Here is a 17,040-nt window from a genome sequence, read left to right on the forward strand (position 1 = left end):
TTTATTAAAATAGATTTAAGATAAGAATTTTGTCTTATTGCTGCTTTAAAGTTACTGAAACTTGCACTATTAACGATGTCTTGAATTCGACAATTGAAATCAATTAATAAAATCACCTAAATCATGAAATATAGCCCGGATATAAGTTGTAATTATAAATTGGAAATAGAACAAGACAAAGCAAAAATTAAACTAAATTAAATACACCAATATAAAGGCATTAAAAGGCATCAAGCATTGGTGGAAAAAAATTGTCTTTGTACCGAATATGAAGAATTAAAAAAAAAAAAAGAAGAAAAGACAAGAAAAATAATCAATGCGTAAAATATAGTACTTTATGCACTTTGTGTTCGTATGAATTTGAAAATAAAAAATTTTTGTCTTTATATTTAAAAAAAAAGTCAGTAATTCAATTTAGGTAACCAGCGGTCCATCTAGACAATCTGCTTCCTTAATGCAATAAAGGACGCACTTTTTTTGCAAAGAAAAATCTTTTTGTATTTTTCATTGAAATTACTTTCTTAACGTTATATCTATACATTAATTAAAAAGGTCTAAGTGGTCCAAATTCGATCCATTTCTGCTGCAATCCATATTATCGAAATATGAGGCAATTTGTTCAAAAATATCACCAATACTTAAAATTACATATGAATTCTACTAATTAAAATTCTTAAATGCTTTATAATTTAGTAAATGTTCATATTTTAAATTAAAATGGAAAAGAGTAGAGATATACTAGTTTCTCTCTATCTCCTCTTATCTCTTCTTTTTTTTAGAAAGATTTGGCCATCAAAATTCCGCTAATGGAAATAAACTCGCATTAAAACATTTTATGCAACAAAAGAATAATTTTTGCTACCATATTTAAGATATGTTACGTTGTCCGTTATCATAGCTAGGTAGATAGATAGTCGCTTTTTTTTACTTTTTGTAACATATAATTTGTTGGAAGCCTGAAATAGCTGTAGGTTACAAAGCCAAACGTTCGAGGGGGGGGGGGAGAGAAAAGAAACAGCATATCCAAATAAATAAAAACGGTATTTCGAGAGGAAACAATTATCTCGAGTGGAGCACTCTCTTTGACCATCCCCCTTCCCTTGTCCCTCTGACTCAATACCGATAACGCAGGTAGATAGCAGAATATTTGGCTTTGTGAAAGATCTCTATTGGCGACAAATAGCGCCTAAAGTTGGCGAGCGAGAATTTCGCCTTACGTTCGAGCATACAACCCTAACCACTATATACTTCCAGTCGTAAGCTAACCGTTGTTGGAAGGGGAGGAAGTTCAGTCACAGCTTTCTCACCCGGTATCGTCTGTTGTATCAGCCGAGCGGAGTTGCATTGTTTAGTCGTCACACTTTTTTATTAAAAAAAAGTACCTTGAGAATTTTTTAAAACTTTGTGCGCGTTTTGCTCTTTTTTGTAGTAAAGGATGTGATTAGTTTTCTTTGTTTTTGTGAACGAAATCTTGATTGTGGATATTTATTTATATTAATTAGACGTTGGCAAAAAATATCGTCTGCTTTGGAACTTATGTGTTTATAATAGCTGGGAAATATTATTCGCTAAGGAATAAATATACTGATTGTTCGAAAAAAATTTTTGAGTTCAAATTTATTATTTAATATCACACGTGCTTTTAAAAGCTTGATAAAAAATAATTCAAACTTGTGTGAAATTCTATATTTGGTGACATTTTGTATAAATTGCATCATTCTGCATGTTTTGAAACTTAATTTTTTTTTTCAAAGTTGAAATTCTTTCAGCTTGAAATTAATAAGTTTCATGCAGTCAGGATTTAACATATGTAAAAGAATTTCTTAAGTTGATCAGCTTACTGATTTGTGTAAAACTTGAGATTTTTCTTTCAGAATCTGATGTAGAAATTATTCTCTCACTGAAGAAAAAAAATGATGCGTTTAACGCCAGCAACAGTGCACCAAACGTGAACAAGTTCGATTTCCTTTGGAGTCATCAATTACTTTACAGAAATTGAAATATATAAATAAAAAAATCTCTCACTTGTTTTGCAAAAGAAGAGAGGGAAAAAAAAACTAGAAACCGAAACCCTTCAGTCAATCAAGATTCCAACATGGGAGCATTGACGCAACTGTCAAAACACGGATTACTGACATCGTGGTAGGAGCAACGGAACACACATAAGGAATTTTCCTCCGAGTTTTTCTTTTCTTTTTGAAAACTGCTGTGTGATCTCGTATATCACGATGTACTTAACGATTCTGGTGGTTGTGTTATTATTGGGGTTCACCTCTGGGGATGAATCCCGAATGTCTGTCTGTCCCCAAGTTTGTGACTGCAAGGGACTGACAGTGGACTGCGGAAACCGACAGCTGAAATCTGTTCCCAAACCTTTACCCAAGGAGGCCAAAAGGATGTAAGTAATACTTTTTTTTTCTATATCTAAAATTCCATTTACTTTTTCTTTGCCTTCTTCAATGTCTTAATGAGTGCGTTTTTAAAAATATTTTTGATAGCTCTAGTCTGAGGCTTCTTAAATTATGGAATCACCAAAACGTTTTACAGAATTTTCTTTCAGATTTTCAACATTTTTTTAATAAAAGTAAACTAAAAAAAAAATTGTAAATGAAAGTAATTTGGTGGCATTGGCCAAAAGAGTTTTAGAGAATTAAATTTCATTAAAAAATTTCATTACTTTTTGGAAAATGGGAAGTCACGTCGCAATTTTTCGTCTTTAAATTCCTTTTGCCTAAAGGATTCTAAGTTCTAATACTTTGAGAAGCTTTTTAGTTCTGATGTTGGAATTGTTGGTATTCTATTTTTTTTTTTAATGTTTTAATGAAGTGATAGCTGTAGGAGAATTTGTTCAAGAATATCAATAGAAAATATAAATAAGTTTAAATATTAACTTTATATAAATTTGCTTCAGAAAATATTTTGTAAACAAAGAAGAAATTTGTTCTTTTTAAATTTTTTTTCAAATTGCCACTTTAACCAAACTAATTTCGTCAAAGTGATAAGATTTTGTCATTGATTTGATACTTTTTAAAAGTAATTCTACACTTTGTCAAAACTAAAGGAAATAATTGTGTATTGCAACATAAGTGATTTTAATAAGGTATATGTGAAATTTAATTTTTTAAATATTTTTTTATAAAAATTATTTGAGAAGTATGACTGACTACCCATTACCATAATTTTTTTTATTTTTTAAGTAAGAATCTTTACAATTATTCAATGGTTTTCAGTAAAAAAAAAATTAGCTTATTGCACGTAATAAAAGGGACTTTCTAGTAATAAAAAGGGGAAAAGTCTTCTATGATGTAATTTAAGTTTTTTTTTTTTTTTCAATCTCTAATCTAGCTATTTTTATAATAATCTTAGAATTACACATTAATGAATATTATTATAATATGTTGTTAATTAGGACGCTGAATTAATAAAAATTTTTAGAATGTTAGTTTTTTTAAATACTTTCTTTATAAGATAACGGGTTTTCTTATGAATTTTCTGTATGAAAAATATTTTATTCATAAATTTCATTGGCTTTGTGATTATTATGACAATTTATAAAAATGTGCATGTGTTGCTCTCGATTGGTGTTAAATTTTCATTTTAATTTCCAGTCTTCAAATAGATAACGTAATGGATTTAATTTAAAGTAAATTCTTAAATACTGTAATATATTTTTATAAATAGTATATTTTACTTATATACTAATACTTAAATAAATAGTATTCTTTTTAAATATTTCAAAAATTAAAATGTTAACTCCAAACTATTGCACGAAATGTAAGTATTTGAATTTAGAAATGTGTGGAATCCGATTTCTTGCTTGAAAGTGTGTTTTCGATATCGAAAAAGGATCAAATAATTATTGTATACAAATTGTAATAGTAGTTCAAATTCAATATATGTTGCATTACTCCATGCAACTCAAAGGAACAAGAAGCGGCTACGAAATTCTTGTTCATATTTTTTTCTCGTAACTTAATATTTTATTTCTGCTGCTTGCGGGTTATAGTCAACATGTTAAGTGCATTATCTGCGTGTACGTGATTTGTTTTTGAAATTCATAAGGAGGATGGCGGGGTAGACTTAATAAATAACTGCAGTTTTAAAATGTATCAAAATGTATGGCAATTTAGATTAAACGTTGTTTAAATTCTTTTTTTTGTTGAAATAAGTACATAAATTATACATTGTAAGCAAACTTTTTACATTTTTATATTTCGCTGTTTATATTTAGCGGTAGTGAAATTTGCCTCCTTGAACAAAACGGTTATGTTTTATGTATATTACATCAGTCGTTTTGAGCATCTTTTCTTGTAATTTTGTTACACAGTAGATAAATTATACATTATATGTAAAAGTTTTGCTTATTAAAATTTTTTTGCGGTTTATATGTAGTGATATTAAAATTTGCCGCGCTGAACAAAACGGTAATACTTTATATTTTATATCAGTAATTTGAATATGTTTTCTTGTAATTTTGTTGATCTGATTACCTTGCCTGAACTTATAAAAATGGAATCTCAACATTCCACTTTTATTTCCGAAATACTTCTGTAAAATTACCTTCTAAGCTAAAAAAAATTAAGTTCCTAACATTTGTCATGATTATATAGATTTATGTATTATCTTCACATGTACTACTTTTGGGGGAAAGCAGCCATATGTTTTGATAAATGCCTTCTAATAATGTTTTATATTACGAATTAGCTCCAGTTCTGGCGTGTGATATTTAATTAAAAAAAAAAGATATTTATTTATATAAAAAGCTTAAATTATTTGGCATTTATTCATGTTTTTTTGCCAAAAAAAAGTCAATTATTCATCATACCGAAGGCATACAACGCTATATATATAATTCATTTAATTTTACCATATATTAAAAATTATATCCATTTAATACATTTTTTTTAAAAATTTTGCACAATTCTTTATGTAAAATTGAGCTTTATAAAATTTCTGCTCCGTCGACTCCAAAGGGTCAAGAATAAATTTTTGTAATCTTCCCCCCCCCCCGGAAAAAAAATCGTTCCAATCTCCAAAGCTGAAAGCTGATTATGAAGTGATATATTAATCAATAATAACTGGTGTGAAAGATTTTGCAATCCATCTTAGCATCGTAGTCTATAGCTTAAGAAAATCTGGTTTAAACCATATTCTATTGTGTGCCGAATCTCGTCTTATCGAATAACTGATATGGCAACGTTCTCTTATCTACTTAGATGGTTATCTCCTGAGCTGATAATCTACTTAGCTGTGAGACCTCCTTGACTTGACTGTGATATTCGTTCGAGTGTCAGTGCACTTTTCCTGGACATAGGTGTAAAACGGTCTTGTGTAAAACCTCGGAAATTTAGCTTAAGTGCATTTTAGGTCTGGCAATAGAAGCTTCTTAGAATAAGATTTTTAAAAATGAATTGGAAAAGAGTTGAAGATATGTATGGTTGCAGTAACAGACTTTAAGCAAAGGATTTTAGAATTTTCTCATACTTAGTTCTCGATTTAGTTATTTACTTTTCCCTCAGGTTTTCGAGTTTTTAGATCGTTTATATAAATGCCTCGTGTTTAAACTTTTTAACTGAAATATTCTTTTCTATAAACTAAGACTTATGGAAATCGTCATCGGATTATTTAAACATTTTTTTTTAAAATTCTCAGATATCTTAAGAATTAAGATAGCAGCGAAAAAAAGTTCGTTCGAATATTGTGACTATTGTTGAAAATGTTTTTTATAAAGGAAAATAAAGCATTGGGCGCTAAGAATATCTCGATTCCAATGTATTTTAGTTGCATACATACGGTATGTATCATTTTTGTCGATAAGAATTTTTTTCCTGCTTTTTTTTTTTTTTTTTTAAGACTCTTTTAGTTTGAATAATTTCTTTGGATTCCTCTTCACATCCCTTAACCATTTGCGTACATTTGACGTATCAGAATGTCATAAATTTGTTTGTATTTGTCTTAACTTTCTTTGTAATACTAATTGCCTTATCTTAATATCAAATAAGGATATATTTCCGGAACAACATGAAATAACTGAATTCTTACAAAATTGTACTGCTTTTATGTGTCAAAAAAACTAAATGTGAACCAGATGAAAAAGAAAAATCATTTGTATTTAATGGGTTAATTTTGTTGGAAGAAATGCTTTCATTGACGCAGTTATATTTCATGATATTAACATTGTTGTAACCATTTATTTTTAATGATTGCAAATTTTTATAACGAGATTTCATCATCTTCGATATTTATTTTAATACTAACTTCAATATAACTCGTTGTTGGCGTCTTGCCTAGAAATCCGGCTACGAATTATACTGTTCTAACCATTTCCTATTACATTACTAGCCATTATAGTTTATTTATACTATATTTAAGTTGAAGAGTAATATAATATAATTGAAAAACGGATCAGCTTCTGGGCATCACAAATTGGCCTTGACAGTCAACGCGCCGAATGTTTTTAGAATTTCAATATGCTAATATGAAATATGTTGTCATTATAATTGTATGTCATTCATCTTAAATTTGGCGCAATATAGCCAAATATAGATTTTGCGCCAATACAACTTAATATGCATTCTTATACAATCTCAAATAACAAGGATTGGCTATAAATATTTCGCTTGCCTATTTTTAATTGGAAATGAGATTGATACGTATCTTTCGGTGTGCTTTCTGAAATTGGTATGCTATCAGATATTTCTTATTTTAAGTTTGTAATTAGAAAGAATTTGGATTAATAGAATTTTCGGATTAGCTGTCTTCAATATTAACCAAATTTTATTGTTCCATAATCTTCAAGTTTAGATTATTAAATAGGCAGAATAGTGTTTTATGTGGCACTGGGACCCACAACTTCAGGAAGGGATTCCCTAGCCTTCGCAATTTTTAATGTGATTTTGAAGATTATTCAATTTATTGATTTCATTCAATTCAAAAGGCCATACAAATCGGACTTATTAAATTCATTGTTTAAATTATTTTTGAAACATTATACTCGTAATATTCCTATTTAAGCACTAACTGCACATTTTATATTTTATTATAATTCTAAATTTATTATGAATTATTTTATATTAATTTATTATAATTCTAAAAAATGTGTTGTTTTGTAATTTAAAGAATTTTTGATCTTATTTTTAATGTTGTTAGAATGTATTAAGAAAAAATTTTGTCATCATTTTTTTTTCTATTTTGTTTAAAATTACTTTTAAATTTCATTTGTGTACTTTTTTAAAAGGGATACACGGAAATCAGTTTTTTAGGAAGTAATATACACTTACATATTTTGTTTTTTTAAAAATTCGCTACTTGAAACTACTTATATTGAAGATCAAATTAAAATAAATGAGAAAAAAAATATTTGGTTTGGAAGGTGAAAGTAATCTCGAAATTTGCATCGTTTGAGAGCTCATCGGAAGTTTAAGCCGATCCTGGTTATCTCCTTTAGCAAGACTTAAATAAAGAGACGCGCCATCATTCTTTCCTGATGGTCATTTCTTTTGGCATAGATCGATGACCTCTGTTATTTATGAAAACTACTACAATTCCGGTTTTACCGAAATTTAAAAAATAGTTTTCGCGAAATGAGGAGAGAAAATGGACTTTCAGTGACAAAGATTATTGCGTCTCTAGAGATTCACGCTTTTCAACTATATTTCAGCTCGTACGAACACAATACGTATTGCGTTCACAAACAGGTGGAAATCCGATTTCTATCTTATTCAGCTAACATCTGCTTCCTTTTTTATCTGCTGTCTGCTGGGTTTATTTTTAAAAATCTATTCTTGGGTGCGGTAATTAAAATCGGATAGGTTATGAAGATATTAAAAAAAAAAAAAAAAAACTCGGTGAAACCTGGTGAATGAATTTTGTTTTTAATTGAAGGACATTGTTTGTACAAAACTATATTTTCATAGTCAAAGAAAGCAGCATTCGATTTCGGTTTGCGTTGCTGTATTCAAACGACATTAGCCGACTGAGATCAGAAAATAACCTAATAGTTTATGAAAGCAATTATTCAAGAGAAATCTTTTTATTTATTCGACACGCCTTTGCACTACTTTAGGAGCAGTTTTAAAATCTAACAAGGTCATTGAAAATGCGAATTTTAATTAATGTAAATAAAATAAACGTCAGTATATTTTTCTTTTTGTTTTTCCTGCTTTCTTTCTAAATTATAGTTGTTGTTTTTTATATTAAGAGATATCGCAAGAGTATCAAAAATATTGTAAAAATCCAGTTATTTAAGTTTATTAAAGCCTAAATCGTTTCGTATAATCGAATATTTCGGTAACTGGCCAGAAAAAGTGTTGTTTTTTTTTGGTTGAAAAATAACGAAATTTGCTTATACTGCAATAATTTTACAACAAAAACGATGTTTACATTTTGTCACTCGCATGCGTATTAAAGCATACAGTGCATTCCCGGTTTAATTTAGTTTTTCATTGCCTTACTCATTTTAATTCGAAAAGATTTTTTTTTTTAACGATCCGGATTATCCATGGTTCCGTTAACTGTTATACTTTGCTATATTTTTAGCGTAATCTGTATTTATGTGCTGATCATATTTTTACCAATTTTTACTATGCTAGAGGGAAGTTTATCTGCCATATTTTAAGTCTGAACGTGTTGTGTTAAGGTAATTTATAATATTGAATTCTTCTATTAATAATCCATGGTTTTTAAAAAATATTTTTGATTTGGAAGTAGGTTTCGTTTATAATCCATTCATATTTATTGTATAAATCCATTCTTTTAATCTTAATCGATTCACACGACATTCTTAATTTTAAACCTATATAAATTAATAAATAAGTTAAAAATGCTTGTAAAAATTGGTATAAATGTTTAAATTTTACTAAGGAATCTTGCACTTTTTAAAATTTGAAACTATATATTCGACATTAAATATTATAATTAATATTTAACATCCCTCTCAGATTGAAAAATTTACCACTATTGTTATTGATAATGTATTGCCATTAAAAAGATATAATTCATATCTTAATGTTTATGAATATACATAAAAATTTACATTGCGAAGTTTTTTCTTATTCAAAATAAGAATATAAAAAGTCGAGGGAAACGGCGAAAGGGGCAAAATGGTAAAAGAAGGTGACAACTTCTTTCCTTTCAGTTAGACCTCAACCTTTGAATAATCTTTCATTATCAACAGGGGAAAAAAATCTACCGATTGTTATTGTTATCTTGCGAACTAGCACCTTTTTTTTTTTTTTTTTTTTTTTGTAATTTGTTCGTGGGAATGTCGAAAAAGATAATCCTTCTTCTAGATCTCGACGTTTCTTTTCATTTTTTTTCATGATATTCATTCCCTGTGAAGTAGCTTACCAAAGCTGAAACTCACTATACAGATTTACACATTTACCATCCATCAGAAGTTTGCCAGACATTGACGATTTTGACCTGGTGAAAAGGATCACTAGTTAAAAGCGCTGAAAATGTTCCCCTTTTCGCTGATTATAACTGTAAAACATTAGATGTACAAATGTCTGTAAATGTTCCTCTGTGGCGTTAGTGTCTATCTTGGCTTTTGGACCTTATGATCGCGAGTTTCCTGACTGGATACCGATAAAGATTATGTGGACCATACCAGGCTACTGACCATGTGGCTTCAATGCGTGTCGAACTTTCTCAAATTGGCATAGATGTTGAAGTTTGGAGAGTCCAATAGATGGTTAATTGTCATTTCAACCGTCTTTTTATAGCTCAGAATTGTGATATCTGTCCCAAGGAAACTCTCTTGCCACTTCAAAATAGGTCATGAAATCTCAAAACATAGAATTTTCAGATCGTTTATTAGATGAAAAGTTTTCAAATAATTTTTAATTCTGTAATAATTGCATTGGAACTCAATGGTTTGCTGAAATTGTGGAATACACAGCTTACAGTTTTTCTTAAATAATCAGTGGCCAGTGTTTTTAATTTCTTTGTCTGTAGAAGCTGAAATTGATTTACATATGTATTTGGTGAAATACAGAATAATTAAGGTTTCTTGGCGTATTTTTAGCTGCTAAATTTTTTTTTATTTATCGATTTAGTTTCAATTAAAATTAAAATCCCATTATGCACATTAAAATGGTTTTTTTTTAAAAATTAGGTTTTGTGTGTTTTAAAATAACAATGCCTGAATGTGCATTAAGTATCCATTTTGATTCAAAAAGTGGACTTATAGTGGATCTTCTATTATATGGTAATTTTGACTTCTTATGATGTAAGAACTATTTTAATTGCATTGACTCAAATTCAAGTGCAAAGTGTCCGTAAATGTAAATATATCGAAAAAAAAATGAAATAAAAAGCAGTGCTGGTTTAATTTGCGGGCCACTTTTTTTTTATTTAAATAAACTTGTCGATTTAGTTTCATATTTCAAGACATTCTTAAAGTGTTAATTCCATTTTTTTTATGGAAAGTATTTTTTTCTATTTATCTGTTATAATTCCAGACTATTTAACATCCACGTTTTGCTTTCAATGTTATTGAATCACAGGTTCATTGTTTAAAAATATTCTAATAATTAGGTGAACGCAATACAACGTATATGAACCTAATCAATTATGCTGACTATAACGATTTCAATTTTTTTATATTTCATAATTTGTTTTTCATAAGCCTATTTAATTGATAGCTAATAAAACAAAGTTTTATAATCGACATACTTGCAGCCTCCCCTCATCTTGCCTGCTCTAGGCAATTACCAAATCAAAATTCCACTAATGAAAAAAAAATTAAAATAAGTTACTCTTGGTTGATATGTGGTATGGAAATACCCACCTTTTCAGTCGGAGAACAATACAATAATGTCCTTGAAACAAGAAGAGAAAGTAATCTCTTTTTTTAGCACGGTAATATAATCTTCGATTTTGATGATTTTCATTCTTCCGAATCGATTTCTTCATTCTTTCTACACCAAGCACGAATTGTGAGGTTTCACACATCGATCATCCATCAATGCATTGTCATGTCCCAATCCCTGATGACCATGACCTGGGCAAAACGGATCGCTTACAAAAGCGCTAAAGATGGATGCTCTTGAAAAGTCCGTCGTTTTGGCTGTTTTTGTGCCGTCTTCTTTCTAAGTATAATGTCAGTGTAAAAATATCAAAAGTAAAATCAAACAGAAAATAATTAATCGATTACTCTTTATTTGTATGATGATAACCCCCCCCCCCCACACTTATCGTCCAAGAGCAAAGATATTTAATTATTACTCGGGAAAAAAATAGAACAATTTTTCCCGTGGTGGCAAAATTCTCTGATTTCGTTGATTCTTTTTATTTTTCAATTGTAATTTCATTATTTTGTTTGCATTTTCATTAGTCGGATCTCACCAAGCAGAATTTATAAGATTTCATACATTGACTATCCATCAACGCATTGTCATGTCCCAAACCCTGGCGACCGTGACTGGGCAAACGAATTACTGGTAAAAGCGCTGAAGATGCTCTTGAAAAGTCATCCGTTTTCACTCATATAATATGTATCATGCCGACTTCTTCCTAGAAATTATGTTACTGAAGTAAAAATATTTGAAGTAAAAGTCAAATTGGATTGTTAAAAATCAGTTTCTCTTTGTTGGTTTGTTAATGTGGGAATACAAACCTTTCCAAGCGAACAATAATATATCCGTCGTTGACAAGAAGGAAAAGTAATCCTTTTCGATTTCAACGATTTCCAGTCTTCCATTTCAATCTCATTATTCTGTCTGCACTTTCCTTAGTCGAACCTCACCAAGCACGAACTGTGAGATTTCACACATTGACCATCCATCAATGCGTTGTCATGTCCAAAACCCTGGCGACCGTGACCGGGTAAACGAATCACTGGCAAAAGCGCTGAAGATGCTCTTGAAAAATCCTTCTTTTTGACTGATTATATGCATGAGGCCGGCTTCTTCCGAGAGAGCGTAACGTGCTGCATGTCATTAAGCTCCTGGTGCTGTCCGCTTCCTCGTTTCTCATTCCGATAATGCGTTTTAATTTCGGAGGCGATAAAATTATGGAGATTAAGTTGCATGTTCTTCTAGCATGAAAATTTGTCATCCTCCCATGGTCTAGGGAACCCCTAATGTGGTTATTAAAATAAGATTAATAAGTTCTGGTAGAGGGTTCGCTGACTTAGGCTCTTCTAATCTTATATCTATTTTTGTAACTTTATCTTATCTTTACATTACCTGCACTAACGCTTTTCGGTGTTATTTCATCCAGTAGTGATTCTGATTTTAATGTATACGTATGCTTTCGTTAAATTATTTTCTAACATCCAAAAAACGTATTTGTTTAAATCACTTCTGTGTTCACTATGAAATATTAGTTATTCAAAAGATTAAAGGTATCCCAGTCGTTCAATTATTTAACCCTTTCTAGGGCCATGGGAAGTATGCTTCCCACCAAATTTATCAATCTTTGTATGAAATTATGTAGGTTGGCATAAGTTCTGACGCATTTTTTTAGTAAGTCAGAAACTTAGATGCTTCAGTTCTTTATCTCAGACAAAATTAATCGAATTAAATTGATCTAATAAGCTAAATGAATCCCTTTTCTTATTCTAATTTCAAGCCTAAAAATATTTTAACATAATGACTAGAAAAAAATGACCCTTTAAAGGGTTAAAATGGAGTATATTTTTAAAAATTGTCATTTTTGAAAAAGATTTATTCCTAACTAGCGGCAGTGATCCCCCCAAAACTATTTTGCATTCTCTCTAATAAAGGTATATCTCAGAGAACGCCGTGCTGGATACTGGAAAACAATAGTTACGAAATATTAAACTTTGGCGTGAATTTAGTAATTTTATCGAATCTATCGTGCCATCCTTGGCGAGTTCTTTGTCGATTAATCCCTGGCGATTAATTTGGCAATTTCTCAACAGATTGAAACAAAAATTTGACGCAGAACTGCATTTGTAGTCACAAAATCCCATACCAAATTTGATATATTTAAGTCACTGCGTTTTTGATTTATCGCGTTTATATGTTTCTGAAAGTACAGACCGATACACAGTCAACCCGCAGTTGGATTTAGCTCAAAATTTGGCTGGTATCTACGCTATATAAATATTAAATCTGTGTGTGGAATTTTAGCTATCTTGCTTTCTTCGTTTCGTAGATATCGTTATTAACTTATATTCGAATAGCAGGACAACTAGACTTCCTCTGATCGGATTTTGCTCAAAATTTATATCAAATTTTAACCCCCTAGCTCAAAGCGTTTTAAATTATCTTTGTCACAACTAGACTGACTTTTTCCAAAAACGTTTTTTTTTTTTTTTTTTTTTTTTTTTTTTTTTTTTTTTAACTTAGGGATGTTTAAACCGTGGAGATTCGTCAAAATCTGGAATTCGAATTTTTTGAAGATTGCAGTACTTTCTCTACACTACATACACAAAAAAGTAAAAAGATGCTAATTTTTTTAAATTACCAGCGGCAATGTTCTCCCCGATACTTTCTCGCATATTCCCTTATAAAGATATTGCTTCCACCTCCCCTCTGCCACAATAAAAACTTGGAAATTGAAGGTTGTGAATGTCTCAAATATTCGAAGTTTTCTTTGCTGTGTCCCGCACATGTGTCATTTGCACTTCGTCGTATAATAAATAAAAGTGAGCGTGAAACTTTATCGCCATTTTATAACGCGATATGTTTGACAGAATACGCATGTGTGAAACAAGATATGTTTGACACATAACTACAGTTTTAGATGCAAGATCACATTCCAAATTTTCTTTATCTAAATCGGAGCTTTTCTGAGTTATTGCATTGGCAATCATGCAATTATTGACACTGGCAGATGGTTAAATCAGTGATGGATTTAGCTCAAAATCTGATGCGAAACAATACTAAAACTGTGTATCGAATTTTATGTATCGAATAGGCGTTCAAAGATTTATAACATTACAATCACTTATAATAGTTTCTATTATTCATTTAATCATTGTAATTTCTGCCCAATTCAGGCAAACAGAAAATTTTTACCAATGTCTGGGTTTCAAAACTGCAGCTACGGTAACGCTCAACTCGCCGTTCGATTTGTACATATCTAACGTTGCAGATACAGATCTTTATTGGCAGTTTCTTCGCTATTGTAATTGTTAGTGTTTGGAATGTTTATATGCATCGTCACCAGATTTTTTTCTTTCTATAAGGATCACAGACTGTCGATATCCTTTTTAGCTACAATTGAACCATCTTTCAGAAAAATTCCTTTCTAGAAAAACAGAGCTTTCCGTTAGACTAAAATGTTGTGGTTTGTCGGATAAAGTTAGTAGATAAAATTTCTTCCATTGTAAGTGAACACTATCCAGATATTTTACCTGTTAAAAGCACGTATTACAACCAAAGAAAACCAGATTCGAAGTTTGATAAGATATAGATTCTTTTCCATCTATTCTAATAGTACTTAAAATCTGTCTCGTCTGAAATCTCCCGTCTAGTCTGTAAATCTTAAGATTAGCGTACATCTCTGTAGGCAAGCCACAAAAGTCACCGACGGACTCTTATCAATAAGTGAAGGACCATTCTGCGGTGTTTAACTCCAGACAGTCGCCCGTTTTCGCATTGCTGTCTTGGCGGGTAATTTTTGATAAAAATGACATATTGTTAAGCTTGTGCGCTGTTAATTACCTGTCAATACCTGAAATTTACATGTTTTTTAGAGTGGACAAAAAAAAATGATTGTTTAAAATAATTTATTATAAAATTCAATAAAACTTAAAAATTTTTTTAAGAAACTTTTAAGTTTGATCACTGCCACGGCTCAAGCCTGATATTGACGATTTCAGTACTTAATCTTTATCTAAATATTTCTCATCCGGAAAAGTGAAAATAGGATAAAAATAGCCTTTTTAGAATTATCGGTTTCACATGTATCTGAAAGTACAGACAGACAGACTATACCTTGTTGGATTTGACTATAAATAGGTGTCTCCTTGTTGGATACACTATAAATATTAAATCTCTGTACCAAATTTTATATCTAACTCTCTTCATTTTGTAATTATCGTATTTATATTCGGACAGACGGACTTCTTTCAAACACTCGAAATTTGATAGAAATCTGCAATTTTGGTCTAAAGACTGTATGCCAAATTTCATCTTTTTAGCTCAAAGCGTTTTTGAATTATCTTTGTCACAACAGGCGAACATTTTCCAAAAATGTGTTTTTCAAGCTTAGTGAAGTCTGAAACATGGAGATCCGTCCAAATTTCGAATTGGAATTTTTTGACGATTACTATATTTTCTATACGCTTCGTATGCAAGAAAATAAAAAGGGAGTAAGTGAAACTAGTTTGTGACAAATGATGCATGAAATTGTTTAAAGTTATAAAAAAATATTCACCATTCGAAAATGGAAGCAAAACGCCAGTTTTACGGAGGCTGAGGAGAGAGGAGAGAGTATTCATCTAGTTATAGTTTCTTCATGCAAAAAATAGGCTTACTCAAATACCAGAAACACTTGAGAAAACATTACATCCACTTAACTTTTCTTTATCAATTACTTCGAAAATAATACAAAAAAAAAATAATTAGCAGTTACGGATAATGTATTTTCCACTTCCGAAAACGGTTCTTCTCAACTTCGTTAATGTGTCGAGGATGATTGATTTGTTTTGTGGTATCAATATCAAAACGACTTTTTTTTTAAAAAAAAAGGTTTTAAATTATTCTCCGTTGTAGAAATATGTTAAGAAAAACTTTGAGATTGTGCTTTTGTCTTTTATCATTAACTATATTCACAATAACATTTTCACTTTTGTGCCAATACATATAATTTGTAAGCTGTTTCTTGAATGTTTCTAGTCAATGAAGTGGTAATTTTAATGGTTAAACATCTCGTTTATCAATGGCAGCTTCAACAAGAACAACAACTAAAAGAAATAGTTGATAGAGTACCATAATTAGTTCACGAACCCTGAAATTCATTTTTTTGCGATCGTAGTTGATAGCATTAATTAATGGTTTTACAAAACAATTTGCTGTATGAAAGTTTTCTCATTAGACAGTTATTGTATTGATTTTAATTCGAATAATAATTATATACGATAATAATAATTATATACTTAATTATATACGAATCGTTTTGATAAATTCGAGCTTCAGATTTTATTTAATTATAGTCGTCTGTTTCGTCGAGAATATTTATTGTATTCGATTTCAGATAAATCATTTAGATATAATTTCATGTCTATGATTCTTTTGTCAAATATTAAAGCCCAGTTATTTTAATTGATTGATATACAGGGTGTTCATTAATTATTGTCGGGGTTTCCGTACCTCATAACTTTCGAATAAAAAATATTACGCAAAAACCGATTACATATTCGTAAATTACAACTCAGAGCTTTATTAATGATATTAAAGTGTAAAGCTTGCACAATTTGCAGTTTGTAGGCATTCAGCTGAAGGCGATTATGTATTCGTAAATTACAACTCAAAGAATTTCATGTGGCAACAATGCGATCTTAGCGCATTTGCAGTCTGGATAATTATGACGTCATAAATAAAAATGGCGACCTTGCTAGAAAAAGCAATGTGTGTATTGTGGTTTTTCGCACAGAATTGTTACTGCGATCCAAAATGTTACTCTACAAATGCTGGAGAACACTTGGAGGGTAATCGAATTTCGTCTCGATGTGTTACGAGCCACGAAGGGCAGCCATGTGCATATTCATTAATCTTTTTAATATCATTAATAAAATTCTTTGAGTTGTAATTTACGAATACATAATCGCCTTCAGCTGAATGCCTACAAAGTGCAAATTGTGCACGAATCGAATAAAAAATATTACGCAAAAACCGATTACGCATTCGTAAATTACAACTCAAAGAATTTTATTAATGATATTAAAGTGTAAAGCTTGCACAATTTACACTTTGTAGGCATTCAGCTGAAGGCGATTATGTATTCGTAAATTACAACTCAAAGAATAATGTATTCGTAAATTACAACTCAAAGAATAATGTATTCGTAAATTACAACTCAAAGAATTATGAATACGTAAAAAGTACAACTCAAAGATACTCA

General features: G+C 30.3%; 1 protein-coding gene across 4 annotated transcripts in view; it reads left to right on the forward strand.

The window, feature by feature from the left end:
• Window positions 1-1,271: 1,271 nt before the first annotated feature.
• The window catches only part of LOC129971211 (protein slit-like), a 482,178-nt gene continuing 466,409 nt past the window's right edge, over window positions 1,272-17,040 (forward strand). For all 4 annotated transcript variants that reach the window (XM_056084788.1, XM_056084790.1, XM_056084789.1 and 1 more), the window contains exon 1: window positions 1,272-2,398. In XM_056084788.1, coding sequence (XP_055940763.1) covers window positions 2,229-2,398 — 170 coding nt within the window. In that variant the 5' untranslated portion in view covers window positions 1,272-2,228. The remainder of the gene's footprint in view (window positions 2,399-17,040) is intronic.

This window comes from Argiope bruennichi, chromosome 6, assembly GCF_947563725.1.
Source record: "Argiope bruennichi chromosome 6, qqArgBrue1.1, whole genome shotgun sequence".
Classification (NCBI taxonomy): domain Eukaryota; kingdom Metazoa; phylum Arthropoda; class Arachnida; order Araneae; family Araneidae; genus Argiope; species Argiope bruennichi.